A 21,652-nucleotide genomic window follows, 5' to 3' on the forward strand; every position below is an offset into this window, starting at 1 on the left:
CCATTTGGAGTTGGTCAATCCTGCGTCGATTATATAAAACCCCGCCCTCTACACGGGACTTAATTCACATTTTCGCAGTTTTCTTGGTTTATTTTCTTGAAAATTATAGATATTAATTTGAAAATGGGTGTTTTTCCGCCTTGCCATTCTTCAGAGATGTTGGAGAAGCTGCTGGGATCTGTGTGTGGGAAGATTAAGGATGCACCCAAGATTGAGCAGACTACTAAGATTCGTGGCACTCTTGTTCTGATGAAGAAGAACGTCTTAGATGCAACTGATGTGGGGTCTTCTATTCTCGATCGATTCCATGAAGTATTCGGGAAAGGTGTCTCGTTGCAGCTTATCAGCGCTGAAAAATTTGATCCGGGTAGAATTTTGAATTTCATCTTGTAAATCAAGAAACTTTGGCTGTTTTTGAAGCCTTTTTCTTTAAAGTACCGGTACTATGTTTTTGTAGGGTTTTAGCCATTGTTCTTTTTTTTTTAAAAAAAAAAAATCTGAACAAACTTCTGGTTCAAATCTTTCAGCCGATGGAAAAAGAGGGAAACTGGGAAAAATAGCATACGTCGAGAACTGGGTGACAAAAATAACTTCAGTTTCTGCCAAAAATGACGCCGAATTCAACGTGACATTTAACTGGGATGAATCCGATGGAGTTCCAGGCGCTTTCATTATGCAAAACCATCACCACAGCGAATTTTACCTGAGGACCGTCACTCTAGACGATGTTCCGGGTTATGGTCCAGTCCATTTTGTCTGTAATTCTTGGGTTTTTCCTGTAAAACGTTACAAGTATAGTCGCGTCTTCTTCTCGAACCAGGTAAGTTTCCAGGTTTGAAATGTTTCCAGAAATGGGAATTTGAGGTTTTGAATTGAAGAAAAAATTATCTTTTTCACGTGTTACAGACTTACCGGCCTAGTGATACACCGGAACCGTTGCGTTTGTATAGAGAAGAAGAGCTGATAAATCTCCGTGGAAACGGGTCGGGTGAGTTAAAGGCATGGGACAGAGTTTACGACTATGCTTACTACAACGACTTGGGATTTCCCGAAAAAGGAAAAGATTCGGCCCGACCTGTGCTCGGTGGATCGGCCGCGAACCCGTATCCTCGTAGGGGACGCACAGGGCGTCCCCCAAATAAGAAAGGTTGATTTTAAAATTTGTACAATTTTTTCTCTATTTTTACTGATAACCATGATCTAGAACTGAAGTAAGTTGAATTGTGTTTCCAGATCCCAATTCGGAAAGCAGATTGTTTCTACTGAATTTAAACATTTACGTCCCACGAGACGAGCAGTTCAGCCATGTGAAATTCTCCGATTTCGTCGGTTATGCGGTTAAATCTCTGGGTCAGGTTATAGTCCCTGAGATGAAAGCTATTTTTGATAAAACTATTAACGAGTTTGATACATTACAAGATGTTTACAACTTATACGAAGGCGGGATTAAGCTTCCGGCTGGTCATTCATTAAGCAAAATCAGGGAATGTGTTCCCTGGGAGTTGTTCAGGGAGCTTCTTCGTTCAGATGGGGAACAATTCCTAAAACTCCCTGTTCCTGACGTGATCCAAGGTAGATTTTTTAATACTTTTCGCAAGAAAGTGGCGTATTTTCCATTGTTTTGAAGTGGGATTTGTTGGATAAATGTAGAGGATGAAACGGCTTGGAGAACGGACGAAGAATTTGGAAGAGAAATGCTAGCCGGAGTGAACCCTGTTGTCATCAAACGCCTTACGGTATAAGGCACATACTAATTGTAATTTGTATGTAAATCTAGTTTTTTTCGAGTCGATACTTGATTTTCAGCCGCCAAATTTTAATATCACAGGAGTTTCCACCGACTAGCAAGCTAGACTCCGCTGTATATGGCTATCAAAACAGTAAGATAACTCGTGGCGACGTTGAAAAGAACATGGACGGACTCACCGTAGACGAAGTAAATATTCCTTTTCTGCATAACTTTCTCTGTATTTGTGCTCCAAACGATCGTTCTTATCAGTTTTCAATTTTGAATGCAGGCCTTGGCAAATAATAAGCTGTTCATATTAGATCATCATGATGCTCTGATACCATATCTTCGAAGGATCAATACAACCGCTACAAAGACATATGCTACTCGAACCATTCTTTTGCTTAGAAATGATGGCACATTGAGGCCACTGGCTATTGAACTGAGTTTGCCACACGAAGACGGAGACGAGCATGGGGCTGACAGTGTGGTGTTTACTCCGTGTGATGAGGATGGAATTCAGAAGTCATTTTGGCAATTGGCCAAGGCTTATGCTGCAGTTAACGATTCAGGCTTCCATCAGCTCGTATGCCACTGGTATATATACTTACATTTGTTGCAAAAGATTCTTGGATAACATTGCTATAGTGGGAAGCAGCCATATAGGCAGTTTGATCGAAGTGTATTACTCGGGTTGTTGAATAGCTTAAAAAATCCGAGTTGCACCAATATTACTGCAATTCTTACAAAGACGGCCTCTAGCAGTTTTCTTTAGATCATGTAGTGCTCGACTGGATATGCTCCATAAAGTTGTTTGATAATTTCCCGAATGTGTTTGTTGTATTTTGTGCTGTACGTGAATGAGCAAAAACTGTTAGATTTGGCATGATTTAAGAATTTTTGTGTGTTACCTCAGTGTGTCGGATTTGTTAATGCAGGTTGAACACACATGCAGTGATTGAGCCATTCATAATAGCAACGAGCAGACAGTTGAGTTTGCTTCACCCAATATACAAGCTTCTGACCCCTCATTTTCGTGATACGATGCATATAAACGCCTTTGCTCGACAATTTCTCATCAACGCAGATGGGGTACTTGAAAGAACCGTCTTCCCAGGAAGATATGCTCTCGAAATGTCTGCCCAGATTTACAAAAACTGGAACTTCACAGAGCAAGCACTCCCTCGAGATCTCCTCAAAAGGTTGTATAGGAAAAGTTATCTTTATTTGATTTCTATCTTTTCAGTACAATATCTAGTGCTCGAATAAACATATTGAAGGAAAGCTAATGTTTAATCTTATTTGCTTCATTGCAGAGGAATGGCAGTTGAAGATTCGAGCCAACCGAACGGCCTAAAGCTTGTTATTGAGGACTATCCATTTGCTGTTGATGGCTTAGAAATCTGGTTTGCAATTGAAGCATGGGTCAAAGAATACTGTTGTTTCTATTATCCCACAGACGATACGATAAAAAGTGACACCGAGCTTCAATCCTGGTGGTATGAGATTCGTACAGAGGGACATGGAGACTTAAAACACGAGACCTGGTGGTCTAAAATGGAGACACAAGATGATCTCATTCAAGCATGCACAACAATCATGTGGATTGCTTCTGCTCTTCACGCTGCTGTAAATTTTGGACAGTATCCCTATGCTGGCTTCCTTCCGAACCGCCCCACGGTAAGCCGGCGTTTCTTGCCTAAACCAGATACACCTGAGTATACCGAGCTCGAGAAGAACCCAGACCTGGCATTCTTGAAAACGATAACAGCCCAATTCCAAACACTTCTTGGTGTTTCTTTGATCGAAATATTATCCAGGCATTCCACAGATGAAGTGTATCTCGGGCAGAGGGACACCCCCAATTGGACGGCAGATAAAGGAGCATTAGATGCGTTTGAGCGATTCGGGGCCGCATTGGGGAGAATTGAAGTTAACATTATTAAAAGGAACAAAGATACAAGGTTCAGGAATCGAACCGGTCCGATTAAAATGCCTTACACATTGTTGTATCCGAACACATCCGGGGAGAGTGGCCTCAGTGGGCTTGCTGTTAGAGGGATTCCAAACAGTATTTCAATTTGAAGTCTCGTGGTGCTGGCTGAGTACGTGGGATTTATTGTAGAGTGTTTTGTGGCGTCTTTTCAATAAATTGGAAAGTTTTAAATACTGCGTCTGTGATATAGTGAGGAAATAAAGGATAATAGTTTTCCGCATGAAATTGTGAAATATGCCACTTTCCATATGTCATAGACTCATCTGTCACGTTATTACATTTTGGATCATATAACAATTACTCGATCAATTAAATATATATTGAATATCTAATTAATGTAACCATAGATTAAGAGGACACAATATTTTTGAATGTACAAATATCACATTAAAATTGAACACATAAGATGCACTCTAAGAGCAACTCCAACGCGGCGCAGCTTTCAAGCTCCAATGGGGCTGCGCTATTTCACCAAAATAGCGCAGCCCCTCTTCCCCTGCGCCAAATTTGGCGCAGGGGAGACCCTTGCGCCAATTTGGCGCAGGGGTCAATTTTTTTTTATTTTATTTTTTAATTTTTTTAAATGTTTATTTATTATAAAAATTTGTATTATAAATTGAAAATATNTAATAATAAATCATGACAAAACTTATGTGAGACGGTCTCACGGGTCGTATTTTGTGAGACGTATCTCTTATTTGGGTCATCCATGAAAAAGTATTACTTTTTATGCTAAGAGTATTATTTTTTATTGTGAATATCGGTATAATTGACCCGTCTCACAGATAAAGATTCGTGAGACCGTCTCATATCTATTTAATCATCATTTGATCAAAAAATATATCTCCATGCACATGATCCGTCGTTGATTAAAAAAATGTTTTTACCTGCTTAAGTAATGGGTAGTGCGTATCTAAATTACACGTTCTAATTGGTCTCGCCATATCCTGCTTATCCTATACTGAAATCTCCCTCCACACATTCTTCTTTTCTTATCAATATTCCGCCCGTTTCCAACACACAATAATTTTACTATCGAAATCCTCTCAATTTCAACAAGCTCCATGGCTATGGCAACCCAAACTTCCCTCTTAACCCCCGCCCTATCCGCCGCCAAGTCCACCGACCGTGTTGTGGCGCCATGGAAACAGTCGCTCGCACAATTTTCCATTCCTAAGCCTGTGAAGGGCGCCTCCTCCGTGTCAAACGGTCCCATCAAGGCTATGGTTGAGGAAGCTCCGGCGGGCTTCACCCCACCAACGCTAGACCCCAACACGCCGTCTCCCATCTTCGGCGGCAGCACCGGTGGGCTCCTTCGCAAAGCCCAGGTGGAGGAATTCTACGTCATTACCTGGGATTCCCCAAAGGAACAGATATTTGAAATGCCGACTGGCGGCGCCGCCATCATGCGACAGGGCCCGAACCTGCTGAAACTGGCTCGTAAGGAGCAGTGTTTGGCGCTGGGGACAAATCTGAGATCCAAGTACAAGATCAAGTACCAGTTTTACAGGGTGTTCCCCAACGGTGAGGTGCAGTATTTGCACCCGAAGGATGGGGTCTACCCGGAGAAGGTGAACCCGGGTCGTTCCGGAGTCGGGCTGAACATGAGACCCATTGGGAAGAACATTAGCCAGTTTGAGGTCAAATTCACTGGGAAGCAAGTGTTTGACTTGTGAGCTCTGAAATATCTGCCATTTGTAATCATGTGAATTGAAATCGATTAAGTTTTTGTTCTCCTGTACTTGTGTGTGGCTCTTCTTGAAGATCGATCAACATGGACTATATTAAATTTACTGTCTTTCTTTGTTGTGAATTATGATTATATGCTTCGACAAGTAATATTTCTCATTTATAACTTCGATACAAAAAAATGAGCTAACACAATCTTTCATGAACTCATTCCTATTGCACTCCAAATGTTATATATTGTGATGATTCCAACTTTACTTTATAATCTAGATGTTCTTGAGCAGATCGTTCGTGTAAATTTTGGCCATATCTTTTGTCGCCAGCGAAATATTCGGTTGCAGCTGTTTGAACCGGAAGCTAGAGTCTCCGTCTTCAGAACTAGTCTGGGGCACAATGCCAGGCGATTTGAGAACTGAAGATCTACTATGCCTCCAGATAACCAAACACCCTAACCCAACATGACCGTCGTCGCCCCCGTTGTCAGATTTCGCGCCAGATTCTGGCAAACCATGACTAGATCTCATTTTCCATGCCAAGCTTGAAAATCATACTGTTATGCACAAATTTTCTGGATTACGGGTGTGTCCAATTTAGGTAATAACTTAAATAATCTAAATACTAAAAATTCAAACAATGTAGGAAGCAAACATAATTACGGATGAGTTCGTTTTTCTTCACAAATTATGAGTGGTCCCCCCATTATCCCATTATCCACGATTTGTCCCTTGATCTTCCCTTATCTATATGAGCCTACTATTGAAGGTGTGGATGCAACCAAAGTCCCACATCGGAAGATCGAAAGAAAGATCATGGGTTAATATAGATGGAATGATATCTTCATTGGTATGAGGCCTTTTGGGTGGTTCCAAAATCAAAACTATGAGGGTTAAAACCCAAAGTGGACAATATCATACCAGTGTGGAGATATTCTGATTACATTTGTCCTAATAGAAGGTTTTCTCATTTGAAGTGAACTAGACAGATCCGTGATCCCGGCAGAGTGACAGTAGTTGCGGTCTGATATAGGACAAGTCTACTCTTCATGAATCCTGGCGTAAAACATATTTCATTTTATCAACAATCAGTTATGTTTATCTATGTTTTTTAATTTCAAAATGATTATATCAACTTTAATATAAAACTATTATAAAAATATTTTGTGACATTTATATTTTAATTTAATATCTAAAAATTCACACAAAATATTATTTAACATAAAAAATTTAATCATACATCGCGTGTGTCATGGTGAATTTTTTAAAATATCAACAATACACTTTTAAAATTATAAAATTATTCTATGTTCATTGAATAAAAAACATTAGGAAAACATATATTTGAAAATTTATGTATTTCTTTATCACCTTGATATCCATTTTCCAAAAATTTTAGAATACTAAAATATTTTCTTTATCTTTATTCAAACTTCTGAATTTTTAAATTATTATGTCATTCTTAATATAAATATTATTATAAAATTATTAAATTAAAAATAACACAAAAAATTATCACATATGTGCACGCAAAACGTACAAACGCCACTAGTTTAAAAAAGAACGGGAAACTGGACTTCAGTGCTCAGCCGTCGATTTTTTTTGTATTCAGTCCCTGGGTACTTTTTTAGTACCACATTTCCACATGAAGTGTACCACATTTTGTATGACATAGTACCACAATTTTGTGGGTAGGGAGTGAACCCAAAGAAATATTTTGATTGGTGATTTTTCACCAATTTCTCCTTTAAAGAATAGTAGGTCTTACCGTCATACTCATATTTACAATAATAAATAATATTTTTGACATAAAAAATAATATTTTTTCATGGACCATCCAAATAAGAGATTTTTATAACAAAATTGACCTATAGGTCATCTTACAAAATTTTTTATGTTTAAAAAAAGAGTATTGACGAGTTTCACAGGTTTTAANGCCATCCAAATAAGAGATTTTTATAACAAAATTGACCTATAGGCCATCTTACAAAAGTTTTTATGTTTAAAAAAAGAGTATTGACGAGTTTCACAGGTTTTAAATACAAATTCTTTTATATTAAATTATAGAGATCACAATCTATTTAGATTTTTAGATATCATAAAATTGAAAAAAAAATTGTAATTTTTGTTCTATATTTATAGTTCTATATAATTTTGGTTTTTATATAATTATGTATATTTTTTAACCATAAATATTTATGTTTCAGTTTATGAAAAATTTAGTTTTTTTTTTATTGAAAGTGTTGAAACACTCGAGCATCAAAATAGAAACTAAACCTCCCAATTGAAATTTAGTTATTTAATTTAATGGTAAGAGAAAAACTATGTACAACTCGTAGATGGTCAAACCATTTAAATTTAGTGATCAAATAATTATATTACAAAATATTATGAATATGTAATTTTTTAATCAAATTAAAAATATCGGTTTGGTCTAAAATTTAGATAAATCTTCTCGACCATAAACCAGATATTATAACATAATCGTGATTACAGGTTCACATTACTTATGTTTCAATTTTTGTTTTGGTTTCTTGTTTCCAAGAACTGGAATCGAATGATAAAGTTTTCGTCCCGATTTGGATTTTTAAGAGATAATTCCTTTTTTATTTATGGCGAAGCGGGTCTACATATTACATACCCCTTCTATTTAGTTGTTTAGTTGAATATTATTTTATGTTAGGTGTAATAATTGTCTCTACTACTTGAATTGTTGTGCGGTTTAAAAGATTTGATTTGCACAATTACTACCAACTATAGTTTTTGGTAAAGCGACAAAAACTTGATCTTACAATTGATATCAGAGCCCAGGTTACGGGTTCGATTCCCATTGATTGCAATGAATGCAATTATTAGGAGAGAGATTGTTGGATACAATAATTGCTACAGCTTAGTAGAGTGATTGAACCATGGTGCTTGAGCTGCTGTGTAGTTTAAAATATTTGAGTTGCACCATTACTACCAGCTATAACTTTTGGTAAAACGATAAGCATTCGATCCTATATTTTAACTACACATTGAATAAAAATAAAATAATTATTCATATTGTAGTTCGTCCAATTTAAATTATAAATAGATGTCAATTTTGAATAAAAATATATTCTTATTTATATTCTTATTGAACTAATTTTATTAAAGTGACACAACCATTGAGAATCTGAGATAGAGATCTGACATATCCAATTTAGAAAGCAGGTTTCACACCTACTAATTTATTAGAGATTAGACCACAAAACTTCAAAGTCGTTTATCCATATAATAAAATATGTTAGGATAAGATCAAACATTTATCATTAAGTTAAAAGTTATAAATATTTATCAAGACACACTTTATTTTGTTATATTTGTGAAAGTATAGAGTGTACATATTTAGATGTTAATGACTCAACTTGTCAAGCTCATGAGTCCAAGAAGATGCATGTGTATCTGGTGGTGCTGCCTTATATCTTTTAGAGATTATCCTTACCATTTCTTCCTGTCAGCCATGTCTCCAGGAGAGACAATATTACCGTTAAAATCTAGGGTCACTCTTTTACTGTTCATCTAACCAACCGGATCAAACAGCGCAACATCAACAGCTTGACACACGAGAACTTCTCAGAAGATCACTCATCCGATTACTACTTTCACTCATGCATGTTTAACTCAACATTCTCCCAAGAAGGATAATTGAACACATGCACTCGCTCTGATATCAACTGTTAAGATCAAGTGCTTATGGCTAGGCTAAAAGCAACAACTGTTAAACAATACGCAACTTTAATTTCTTATACTCGTGGTAGCGCAGAATACATCTATTTCGGTGTTAATGGGTTGGACTGTTAGGCTCATAAGTCTGGAGAAGTAGATATCTATCTGCTGGTGCTATCTCATTTCTTTTAGATGTTAGTCATACTCTTCCCTACCGTTTGCTCTATCATCAACATAGACAATATTATCTATTAAGATTTGACATAATTTTCTACGGCCTACCAGATCAAATGGAGCAATATCAATGACTTAACGCACGAAAAATTCTTAGAAAGTTACTCATCACACGGTATTGCTATCAATCATGCATATTTAACTCAAAATATTGAGTCACATTTTCCTAGAAAAATAAGCAACACGTCACGATTTAAATATTTAGTAATCGGAATGTTATGTCTTGAGAAAGAATCACCATTCACACCTATATATAAATAATTACAATGTATTTCCTACAAAATAAGCAACACGTCAAGATTTTAAATATTTAGTTTTTGGAATGCCATGTCTTGAGAAAGAATAATCATTCACACCTGAATATAAATAATTAGAATGTATTTATAATTTATTATTATAATTTAGAACAATATATTGACATATTAACAATATTTGTGACCAAATATGGTCTTCAAATTCGATTTTTATAATGTAATAAAGATGACAAAAGTGACGGTGCTTATCTTAATTTGATTCCCACTCTGAAAAATGTGGTGTTATATAGTGTAAGTGTATGCCTTTTCATGAAACACGTATTTAGACTTAAGATTATATAAAGTTTTGAAAAATTAATTTTACTTTTTTAAATATTATAAAATTTATTTCTTTTATTTTTGCTTTTTGAAGGCATATATATAGATATACATGTCGAAACGGCCTAGGTATGTCGGATCGTCCACCCCGCTATCAATTGCATAAATTGATCTTTCATTTGGCCATCTTGAGTTGTCTTATATCTAAAAAAACCTCTTGTACTATATATATCTATTGATCATATTCTATTCACTCGCAACTTCCTAAAGAGATATATAACAACTAAGTTTAGTAATCGAGTGAAATTCCATTTCTTAAGACAATGTTTGTTTTTTCGTCCTAATATAGTACAATTAAATTAAAATACTAGGAAAACCCGAAACGAGGCGAAAGAACCAAACAACACATGTGACTACCATATGTTAAAACAATTACAAGTGAATGTTATTTATGTGCAAACACAATGTCACCATGGACAAAATACACACTTGCCAACTTTTATTATTATTATATATATAATATGTACGAATTGTACAAAGAAACAAGACAACATATGTGCAAAGACTGTTATGCCCCCACTACCAAGTTTCTAGTCGGCACAATCCTTTTGTCACTCTCTTCTTTTTGCCATATTTCAGGAATCAGTTGAACCATATTGGTTATTGTTTCCAACGCATAATCCGCTTCTTTGCTCTTTATTGCTTGTCCAACCTATAAAATAATAAATAATAAATAATAAATAAATAAATAAATCAGAATGGGATTTTGTAATGTGTCCATATAGAAATTTTCCAATATTCAAAGTTAAAAACACACACACACACACACAATTTGGACATTAATACCCTTTTTCAAAATGCAAACGATTCTCTATTAAAAAAGAGTAATTAATTTGGTATCGATGGTGAATCTTTTTTCCTTGCTTAAAATATCCTCAGTTAATTTTAAGTTCTATCACATTACACACTATTTATAAGAAAGTCACTTGCCAATCCAACAAATCAAATCAACATTTTATATATAACACTTATATGTAATGTCACAAACACAATATAATATATATATATATAGTTTTGATATATTGTTCATCAATAGTTTTCAAAAAATTTATATGCAAATTTTGGATTAATATGATATTAACTCGGGTATCAATTTAAAATATTAAAAAATTGTAGAATTTAAAATTTTAACTTGGGTAGAGCCATATTCCTGGCTCCGTTACTGTCCACCGACACTCATATAGTGGATGTATAATTTTGATATGCTTCATCACGTTCAATAGATAAATGTCACATGAACGACGGATATAAAGATGAACACAGCTGATGAATTAACTTTTTTTTTTTTAAAAAAAAAAACAATATGACCAAACCATTCCCTTGTCCCCATGGCAAAATTTAATCCATCGAAGGGAAAAAATTCTAATCAACTCACCAAAACAGTACGAAAACCCATAGCCTTGCCAGCAGCAACATTCTTCACATTGTCATCAAAAAACAACTGAAAAATTACCAGAAAATATAAAATTTAATAGGGAAAAAAGTTGAATAAAATCCCATTAAACATCACAAAAATATCGAACGTATGGTGGTGTGTATACCATTCGTCGTGGTTCAATCCCCGTCGCATCAATGGCGATCCTGAAAGCTTGAATTGAAGGCTTCAGCAGCACTGGGAATTCCTCAGGACGCCTAGATGTCAATATATCTGGATTCATCGTTTCGAAACAGATGATCTTTTCGAAGCAATCCCTTATTCCTAAGCGATCCAGAGCTTTCATCGCATGAACTCTGTCCGAATTCGTGAAAATCTGCAAAATATTTTCGGGTTTTAATTAAATTTTGCTATGTAATAATTTTTAACAGCTTATAAAAAAAGATTACTCACCATTTTTCGCAGTTTGATCGTTTCAAGAATGTTGCGTAGTAGAATGTTCGGTTTGATCGAATCATATGGCAATCTTCCGTGTACGTAACTGACAAGACAAATTAAACAGAAAAAAAATATAAATACGGATAAACTTTTAAATTGTATTTCGATCGATAAATCTTTAGAAAAATAACAGCATACATTTATTTCAAATACATCACCTATCTATACACACAGTATTTTATGTCAAATATAAAATTCATTTTATTTTGTATAACTAATATATAAATAATTAATATATGAATTTAAAATTATATTTTTTATTTAATTATAAATAATAAAATATATAAAATAAAACCTAGTTTATTTCAAATTTATTACAATTCCAGAAATGATTTCTTTTGTTACCTGTGATATTCATCTGGATTAATATCATAACCTGAAGCCTGCAAAGAAATAGAAAAATAAAATTAAATTATTTGATTAATCGAAAAAACTCAATAAATCAACATCAAGAATTTGAGCTTAAATACTCGGAGGCCAGCCAATGAGCTTCCATAAGTTCTGAAGAACTCTCTGTTAACATTCACCACTTCAGATTCTGGGAATCCGCATTTTTCCACAAGAAAATCTGCAAAACCCAGATTTAGATATGAAATCAGTGAAGAAAATTCATATTTTTTGCAGCTATTTTTCATGAAAGAAATAAATTTTTTGAAGTTTACACCAAAAACATTATAAAACCTTGAACGTTTTGTTTCAGAGCTTTTCCAATTCCAGTGTGGGAAGAATACAGGGTGTCATCCAAATCTGGTTACAAAAATAGAAAACAAACATTTAAATTTCCTCCGAGAATAACTTATAATCCATTTTTTTTTTTGACTTTTTCTCTGTTTCGCGTCATGAAAAACAGAGTCACATTCGACATTTTCCATCGATTAATAATCACAAATGAACTTGAGCAAGATGTTCAAATATATACCAAAAAGAAGACAATCAAAAAGGGAAACCGAGCCAAGGACTGAGTTCAAGCAAGAATCCATGGAAATGGAGAAAAATTACTCCTGAAAATGGGAAATTTAACAGAATTCGGAATATGGGTTTTGGGTATTTGTAATTGAAAGCACTGTGAGTATTGGCGATGGAGAGTTTGATGAGACACAGAGGATTTTCAGAGGGGATAGTAAGTTTATTTATAGGAGGGAAGGAAGGAAGGAAGGAGTGAGCCGGCAAAAATGGTGGATAGTATCTTAGGAAGGAAGGCGAGTTTAATTTTGGGTGACACTGCGTGGGACCTACACGCTTGGCATAGTCATCCAATCGTTTTCAATTTAATTAAAAACAAAAATAGAATAAAAAAGTTTGCGACTTTAATTAAAATTGCTATATTTTTTGTAAGGACTATTTTTTGGGATACGAATATATTATTCAGGCATCATTGAATGAATACATTACTGTTATTTGATAAATATGTATTAAAGAGTATATAAATATTCTTCTAATAATGAAAATCAAATATTGTATTTGACAAGGTTAAGTTAATATAAATATGTTTTACAAATTGCAAGTGCATGACAATGTTTAATACAGCTAATTAAATTTCGAACTCGAGATTTGGATTTAAATGTGAGATTTTTTTATGATGGAACTCGCGTCGCTACCTTATGCATACTCATTAAAAGCATTAGTCTACAAATCACTTTAATTTGCACAAACTCTGTGCGACAAGTTCGATCGAAAAAATGTTGATAAGCTTTAGTAATTCAAAAACTACGTGAGATCTTTCTTCCATATAAGATAACGACTAAATCACACAAAAAATTATCTAAAATAATTCTGTTATTAAATATTTGGCAAAAACTTGTGTGAGACGGTCTCACGGGTCATTTTCTGTGAAACATATATCTTATTTGGATCATCCATGAAAAAATATTACTTTTTATGCTAAGAGTATTACTTTTTATTGTGAATATCGATATGATTGACCAGTCTCATATATAAAGATTCGTGAGACCGTTTCATAAGAGAACTATTCAAAATATTTTCAACCAAGTAGTAGAGCAATTATCCGTAAATTATAATTTCATTATCCCATGAATTTAACGTGAATTTGGGTATATTTATTTGTAGACTCGATTATTGCAACATAAGATTAAAAAAGAGACATATACAAAAACGTTGTACTTTGCTTGCTACCTAACATATTAAATTAAATTTCCATGTTTAAAGCGTGGAATTGACTTTTGGACCACGATCTTTCTTTGATGTCTCCTACAAGTTTCCACCCGATTTGATAATGTCGCGGCAATTTTAAATTATATTTTATCATTAGTTTAATAGAAATTACTGCGTAATATAAAATATGGCAAGACACCGTTTGAAGTTGCACATTATTAATCTACATAAAAACACCCGTGAGACGGTATNTATGTTCTTAGCATGGATGAGCCAAATCAGATATTCGACCCACGAAATTGATCCGTGAGATCGTCTCACAAGAATTTTGTGTATTATTTATATATCTACTAATTATATATCTTGTATCAATCAAATCATTAACTATTTATCTTACAATAACCAAATCATTGAATTTAAATTACAATATTACTCTTAATAAATAATATTATTACTATTTTATTAATTACTAAAAAATCAAAATAATAATTTTTCATTTCAGCTCAAATTTAATCAATACAATCAAATATTATATTAACAAGTAATTTTTTATTTTTATATTAGATTATTTTCAATACATTATCATCTTATCTTTAATTTCGAATCCATGACGTTTAACGGTATTGGAGGATACTGTAATAAATTTATATTTTGAGTTCCTCGGGAAATTCACTAATTAATATTATATGATGGATAAAGAAAATTTTTTACTCGACGAATCTATGCTGTTGGCTTTTTATCCTGTAAGAACACCAATCAATTTTGAACCTATTCGATTCGACAGTTCCCAGAAATCGTGGTCGGCCTGGCTGCCTGGTAGATTGCATTTTCAGATCTTTGGATCACTTGTATATCACATTTAAAGTGGAGAAAACTGAATTTATAGTAAGTATTCAAATTTTAAAGTACTTCGTGTAAACAGATAAATAAAAATCTCATCCAGATTTGACAGTATAATGTATATAAACAAAGTTTTTGCAATATTTTAAAAGTTCTCGAAAAAATGCTATAAAAATTATTTATTAATATTAATGTATTCACTTACCACGTTAAATATTCAAAAACAAATAGGAAATAAATCCGTAATTAAATGTTAAGTATTTTAATTTTTTTTTAAAATCGTTCAAATTTGAATTTGACGTCTCTTGAAAATAGAAACTACATAAATGTCTGTATTGATTATATTGTTTCATTTAATTTCGATTATGATTCTAATTTTTTGTGTTATTTTTAATTATTTAGTTATCACTACATTCCTATCATATTAAATAAAATTATATAATAATATGTTTTCCAAATTTCTAGAAGAGTTTCGTCGTGAATTTTTGTATATTGATTGTCCGTAAATTGATATTATGTATACTATATTATTAAGTTTGAGATACTTGGAGTAACTACCTTAGAAGACACCAAAATATTTAATTCCACAATTACTCTTTTTACATTACAAAAACCTCCTTAAGTCACTCTATATTTTACATAGAAAAATTATAAACAAAACTTCTTTTTTAAATCGAACTACTCTTCTAAATTGAAAAAAATTTTGTGTTAATTGTTTAATATTATTTGATCAAATTAAAAATAATAATAACACATGCAACACATATACATATTTTACTAGTTATTATTATGTATCTTAATTATAATTTCAATATATATATTTTTAACATGATTTAAAAAATAATTAAATTTCTGACAAAAATTTTGATTTTTTGAAAAATATTTATTTATTATTTAAAATTTTGATAAAAAGATAATATATGAATTTTTAGATATTTTTTTTATTTTTTATTAATAACATTTCTATATAAAACAAAGTCAATTTAACGACAAAAAATTGTTATTCTCGTTTAAACATTATATCTCAAATGATATAATCATTTGTGATAATAAAATTTTATATAAATATTTAAAATTAAATATATTCGTTTTATTACATCAATAATTTTAATNAATTTTGGTATATTGATTGTCCGTAAATTGATATTATATATATTATATTATTAAGTTTGAGACCTTTAGAGTAACTACTTTAAATGACACCAAAATATTTAATTCCATAATTTCTCTTCTTATCATAATAAAAACCTCATCAAGTCACTCCATATTTTATATAGAAAAAATCTGAACAAAACTTTCCTTTTAAATCGAACAACTCTTCTAAAGTGAAAATAATTTCGTATTAATTAATTGTTTAGTATTATTTGATCAAATTAAAAATAATAATAACACATACAACGTATATGCATCTTTTACTAGTTATTATTATTTATCTTAATTATAATTTCAATATTTATATTTTTAACATGTTTTAAAAAATAATTAAAATTTGTAATAAAAATTTATTTTTCTAATAAATGACAAAAATTTTGATTTTTTGAAAAATATTTATTTATTATTTACAATTTTGATAAACAAAACAATATATGAATTTTTAGATATATTTTTTTGTTTTTTTATTAATAACATTTCTATATAAAACAAAGTCAATTTAACAACAAAAAATTGTTATTCTCATTTAAACGTTATATCTCAAATGATAAAATCATTTTTGATATAATAAAATTTTATATAAATATTTAAAATTAACTATATTCCTTATATTACATCAATAATTTTAATAACTTATTACTAACTAATTTTAATAATTAATTACATAAAATAACATTGGTGTATGATAATACAAACTTAAATATTTTTTTAGTATATAATATTTTGTTTTCCTTTCAATTCAATTAGGAATTTATTCTAATGCTCGAATACTTCGTATACTCATTTTATAATTTACCTTTAAGAATAAAATATATCGAAACATTTGAAGAATAATTTCAAATTCGTTAACAGTATTTGTGAGATTCATATTTGAATTAAATTTTTTTTTTAAAAAATATATCTTTCCCAAAAAATTAAGTTGAAAGACTTAGAGAAACTCACAAGCAATTCACAAAATATTAATAATCATATATAAGTAGAATAATGGCAAAATAGCAATGAACACAGCTTCGATTCATATTAGGCGATCATCTCCTCTTTAAAGTAAGCACATAATTAGCAACAAGAAAAGTAGAGTAATTAAACAATCATCATCTTCTTCTTCTTCTTCTTCTTCTTCTTCTTCGAGTTCATGTTTTCGTGAACTTCACTGTTGTTTCCCATGCCCATAAATAAACCTCGCATTTCCTTCTGTGTAGACATGAGTCTCATTGTCTAGCCTGTCGTAGATATGTAAGATCGAATGCATGTCACATGGATCTCGAAATAAATTTAGCCAAACAAAAATGATTCCGATCAACTAATGTTACGTTTCGAAAAAGCATGGAAAGTATTTCAACTTCATTTCAAAACCCTTGGATCGAAACACGACGCTACAAGAGAAAAGGGATAAAACTCACGATTTTCGGACAGCTTTGCTCAAGGTAGAGGATGAAATGAACGTTTTGCCATCGAGATATCGATACTCCCCTTGAATTCTCTGCTTGATTCTGAGGTCTAATTCATCAGCAGTTAGGGTGAATGGATATTCAGATGCCTGCGTGTTTAGTAATTTAATCATGATTTTTTTTTCTTCCATATCATCAAGAATTAAATAGAGTCATGCATGGCATAAAGGCATTATATAGAGATAAAATAAGAGCCAAAACAAAATTGATGGTACCATAACCCATCCCCAAGTATCAGCATAGGAAGGAATATGGGCTGAGTAAGGTACAACATCTGCAAATTAAATAAATAAATTATTTAATGTGAAAATGAAATGTTTAGGAAACTAATTAATAATGATCAAGAAATTTAAAATCCAATTTCACTCACATTTGAAAACTCTGCTCAAAGTGTTGAAGATGCAAGAAAATACTTCTGTGTGGCTGAAAATTCCAGCTGGTCCAGCCTGAAAAATTATTTAAGTTTATCCTAAACTATAAGCTATCTTACTATATATATATAAATTGTCGAATACTCGAATCGACATGCTCATGCCCACGTTCGCACCTGTGTGACGAAAATGCCACCCTTACTAAGCCTTGGTTTGATTACGAATTCGTAGAAGGATTTGGTGTAGAGCTGGTAACATGGACCGCCTTCGATTGGATCGGCCAAGTCTCCTATGATCACATCATAAACCTCATCTCTTCTCTCAAGCTCGGCCCTTTTTTACAAAGAACTCAAATGCATCATTCACCAATTTTTTTTTTTAATTAATTACAAATATAAGATGAGCCCACAAATTTATTTTACAAAATTTAATCATNGGTTTTTGGACTAAAATAATTAACAAAATTGAGTACTTTTAAAGGGAATTATTTGATCAAATATACATAAAAAAAAATAATTTTATTTCAATATGAGATTTGAGAGATTAATTAATTTATACTTTGTGTGATGCAAAAGTGGGGGATGGACAAGAGATTCATGGTATATGAACTCATCTATCTCTGCACTTTGAAGCTTCCCATCAAGAACTAGAGCCTGCAAATTTAAATCATCAGAAATAATTTGATTTTTTTTAAAAATAAAAAATAAAAATTGAGTGTATAACTTTAAATTTTTAATGTTTTTTTTTTTTTTGCATTTGTTATGAAATTTGGAAAATTCTTAGAGTTGTGTAATTTGTCTAAATATTGCACCTTTCCGAAGGGCTTGGTATCCAAGAGTTGAATGTCCTGGTACTGCGAGGCTCCTGTATGCAAAATACTGCACTCAGGAAAAAAAAAGTTCAGAAAATATTAATTAATTATGCAGTTAGTGTACTTAATTAATCAATTATTAGACATAAAATTATTTTTTCCTCCTCATTTTGATCTTCACTTGTCCCAACTTTTCATGGACAAAATCATAGGAACAGTTGTACTAATGAAGCTTTCTCACTTTTACTTCCACACAACAATTATTTAAATTTTTTCCCAAAATATTTCTTCCCCACTCTAGTTTTATACACGATTTTAATGCATTTAATTAAAATTTAATATATGTACTATAGCATTAAAATTGTCTCTGGAAAATTTACAGAATCAAAATTTTATATATATTTTCTCAAAAACAAAAATTATATTCGACCGAACTGAAATTAAATATTAAGAATATTTCAAAATTATGTAATTAAAATTACCTCTTGAGTGCAAAGCACCACCTCAAATTTTCTTCAATCTCTTCTTCATACCAACAACTCTTTCTCATCGCATTCCCATTAACATTCATGCAACCTTCATTGCTCAATCCATTAGATATAGAGAAATCACCCATTTTTCTTACCTTAAATTTCTTGATTAATCTTTTTCTTACAATATATATGTGTGTGTGTGTGTGTGTGTGTATATGTATACAACGAGAAAGAGAAAGAGAGAGATTGAGAGGGGAAGAAGGGGAGAGGATTTGATTGCAAATGAGGCTTGGGATGAAGAGGTAGAAGGTCGAGGGGTTATATATTATATGGAGAAGGATGAAACTAAAAATTTCACAATTTTATTACCAATATTTTAATATTATTGTATGAACAGTGGCATGATTTGAGTTTGGTATTAAAGCATATACTGTATAATTGTATAGGAATGAGTGAAGTGATTGCTGGAAAGAAGCAAAACATGCACCAAAATCTTCATGGATTTTCGTAAATAATATCCAAGAAAAAAGGTGTAATACAATAAAAGTGAATATGTTTCTTACAAGTTTGATTTCCTAGTATAGGTTTGCCCGTTACTCGTACGATAAATATACGTGAATAATCAAAGCCATTATTATGATTATTGCTGGAAAATGTCCAAGTACGAATCAAAATTCAACACTTGGATGGGAGTTATATTGATTGTGGCATGTGGATGAAGTGGGCACGATCAATGAAGGTAATAAAACCATATTGTACAGAGGTAGTATACGGTATCATATTTTATTCAAAAATTTATATCGTAGTATTGAAAATCGAGATATTAAAATATTTATATTGATATTGTACCGAAAATATATCGATTATACCGAAATATTACGATATAACGATAATTCGATACGGTATCGGTTTATACTGTTTTATGCCGAATAAATACATTATATTTTTTTAAAAAAATTAAATTTATTATTTAAAAATATTATATATTTTTTGATATTTCGGTATACAACGAAAATTTCAAATTTTATATCGGTATCGTACCGAAAATTTCAATATCGATACCATATCGTACCGAAAATTACGATAAATTCGATATTTTTCGATAAGATGACCTGGATATGCAAAAAAATCGATATTTTCCCCATCTCTAGTATTATGTCACAACAAAATAAATAACTACGACAAGAGAAAAAGGCCAATAATTATATTGGATAAGAAAAAAGAATATTACAAAATATGATGATTCAAGCATTGGGAACATCTGACATAGTATAGGAGGATCACCTTGAAAAGAAACAACATGCGATCATAAAGAAATTATTCATGTTTCCTATAAATAAAAACTATAAAGTTTGATGGTACAAAAAAGATGTTAAAATACCCTTCAGATATTATTTTGTAAAAAAATTTTCTATCATGATCGGTGGCCGGTGGGTGACAAAAACCGAAAATTTAGGGTTTATGTATTTATTTTCTATCATTATAATAATAATAATTATTATTTGTTTTGTATTGATAGAGAAATGGAACAAGTGCAAATCTTGGTTGGGGAAGTGAAGAGGGGCGTGCGGTGGGTTTCATCATTCAAATTTTCTTGTTGCTTTCAAAAGATAAAAATGGCGTGCGAAGCCAATCCCACTCAATCATCACTATCACCATACCAACATCAATCCTCCCAACATCATATTTTCAAATACTTGATTTATAGAAAAAAGTTAAATGAATAAGAATTCAAAACTATTTTAAACCTTAAAAATTGATATTAAAGATAGAAAATAGAATATTGCTTTAATAATCCTTTATTGCTATTATTGTTGAAGGGTTATGAAGATAAGAATATTTTAAAATTAAAATATTGATATTAAAATAAAAGTATTATACTATACACTCACCCCTCCAAGCATATACCTTGTAGAAAAATAAGATTTTTTTTCTATGTATCTCATTTTTTTTTTTACTTTTTATTTTTTCTCTTACCATTGTAATTTAAAAACTTAAAAATTTCATTTCAAAATTAACAAAAAAATTATTTCGTTCTCTAATATTAATAATGATATGTATATATCATTATTAATTCCCATTTTATATGGTTAATTAAAGAATCCCATCATTTCATTTTCTCTTGGCCACATGTCGATTGATGATCTATGCATATCCCTTGTCGCCACTTTTTTGAGCGGGAGGACACCTTAATCATGGTGATGTCACAAGCGCATCAGCGTGATGGCATGTCACATAATTTTAATATATAGATTAATTAAATTTAAAATATTTTGTGACATCGAAGTTCGAACGATTTTTTGTTTTATTAAAAGTTATAACTGATTATAATTCAAATATTTTAAACGGTAAGTAAATCCAAACATGATGTTGTGAACATCTAAAGTCCATACAGCATAATATAATATTAAAGAAAGAAAAAAACAAATAACCGTTCAATTGTAAATTGCAACTACGATCAAATTTAAATATTTTTTTGAGTGGTGATGATGAACTTACATACCTAACGTGTTAGGAAGTATGATTCTGACAAGGTCCCATAAATTAAGGCTTGTTCCTTTATATATTCACAAAAAAAAACAAATTCTTATGTTTTTTTTTAAAAAAAA

General features: G+C 31.6%; 3 protein-coding genes and 1 pseudogene across 4 annotated transcripts; 2 read left to right on the forward strand and 2 right to left on the reverse strand.

Annotated features, from left to right (window-relative positions):
* The first annotated feature begins 6 nt into the window (after nucleotides 1-6).
* On the forward strand, nucleotides 7-3,881 carry LOC140980541 (linoleate 9S-lipoxygenase 5-like). Its single transcript, XM_073446420.1, has 9 exons — nucleotides 7-367; nucleotides 528-820; nucleotides 907-1,147; nucleotides 1,234-1,572; nucleotides 1,651-1,736; nucleotides 1,829-1,936; nucleotides 2,019-2,326; nucleotides 2,668-2,931; nucleotides 3,046-3,881. The coding sequence occupies exons 1-9, from the start codon at nucleotides 124-126 to the stop codon at nucleotides 3,812-3,814; spliced, it is 2,652 nt and encodes an 883-aa protein (XP_073302521.1). The 5' UTR covers nucleotides 7-123; the 3' UTR covers nucleotides 3,815-3,881.
* An 851-nt stretch (nucleotides 3,882-4,732) lies between these two features.
* LOC140981717 (photosystem I reaction center subunit II, chloroplastic-like) lies at nucleotides 4,733-5,518 on the forward strand. The gene has a single exon (XM_073448128.1). The coding sequence runs from the start codon at nucleotides 4,790-4,792 to the stop codon at nucleotides 5,399-5,401; it is 612 nt and encodes a 203-aa protein (XP_073304229.1). The 5' UTR covers nucleotides 4,733-4,789; the 3' UTR covers nucleotides 5,402-5,518.
* A 4,777-nt stretch (nucleotides 5,519-10,295) lies between these two features.
* LOC140981140 (uncharacterized protein C24B11.05-like) lies at nucleotides 10,296-12,997 on the reverse strand. Of its 2 annotated transcripts, XM_073447426.1 has the most exons (8): nucleotides 12,756-12,993; nucleotides 12,518-12,583; nucleotides 12,307-12,404; nucleotides 12,182-12,219; nucleotides 11,792-11,879; nucleotides 11,505-11,714; nucleotides 11,339-11,404; nucleotides 10,296-10,615 (listed from the first exon to the last, which is right to left on the reverse strand). In XM_073447426.1, the coding sequence occupies exons 1-8, from the start codon at nucleotides 12,814-12,816 to the stop codon at nucleotides 10,472-10,474; spliced, it is 771 nt and encodes a 256-aa protein (XP_073303527.1). In that variant the 5' UTR covers nucleotides 12,817-12,993; the 3' UTR covers nucleotides 10,296-10,471. The 2 variants fall into 2 exon arrangements, with proteins under 2 accessions (XP_073303527.1, XP_073303528.1); XM_073447427.1 differs by lacking the exon at nucleotides 11,339-11,404 and having other exon boundaries at nucleotides 12,756-12,997.
* A 3,891-nt stretch (nucleotides 12,998-16,888) lies between these two features.
* On the reverse strand, nucleotides 16,889-19,484 carry LOC140981037 (thermospermine synthase ACAULIS5-like; annotated as a pseudogene).
* Between the last annotated feature and the right edge of the window lie 2,168 nt (nucleotides 19,485-21,652).

The sequence above is a fragment of the Primulina huaijiensis genome, chromosome 7 (genome assembly GCF_012295235.1).
Source record: "Primulina huaijiensis isolate GDHJ02 chromosome 7, ASM1229523v2, whole genome shotgun sequence".
Classification (NCBI taxonomy): domain Eukaryota; kingdom Viridiplantae; phylum Streptophyta; class Magnoliopsida; order Lamiales; family Gesneriaceae; genus Primulina; species Primulina huaijiensis.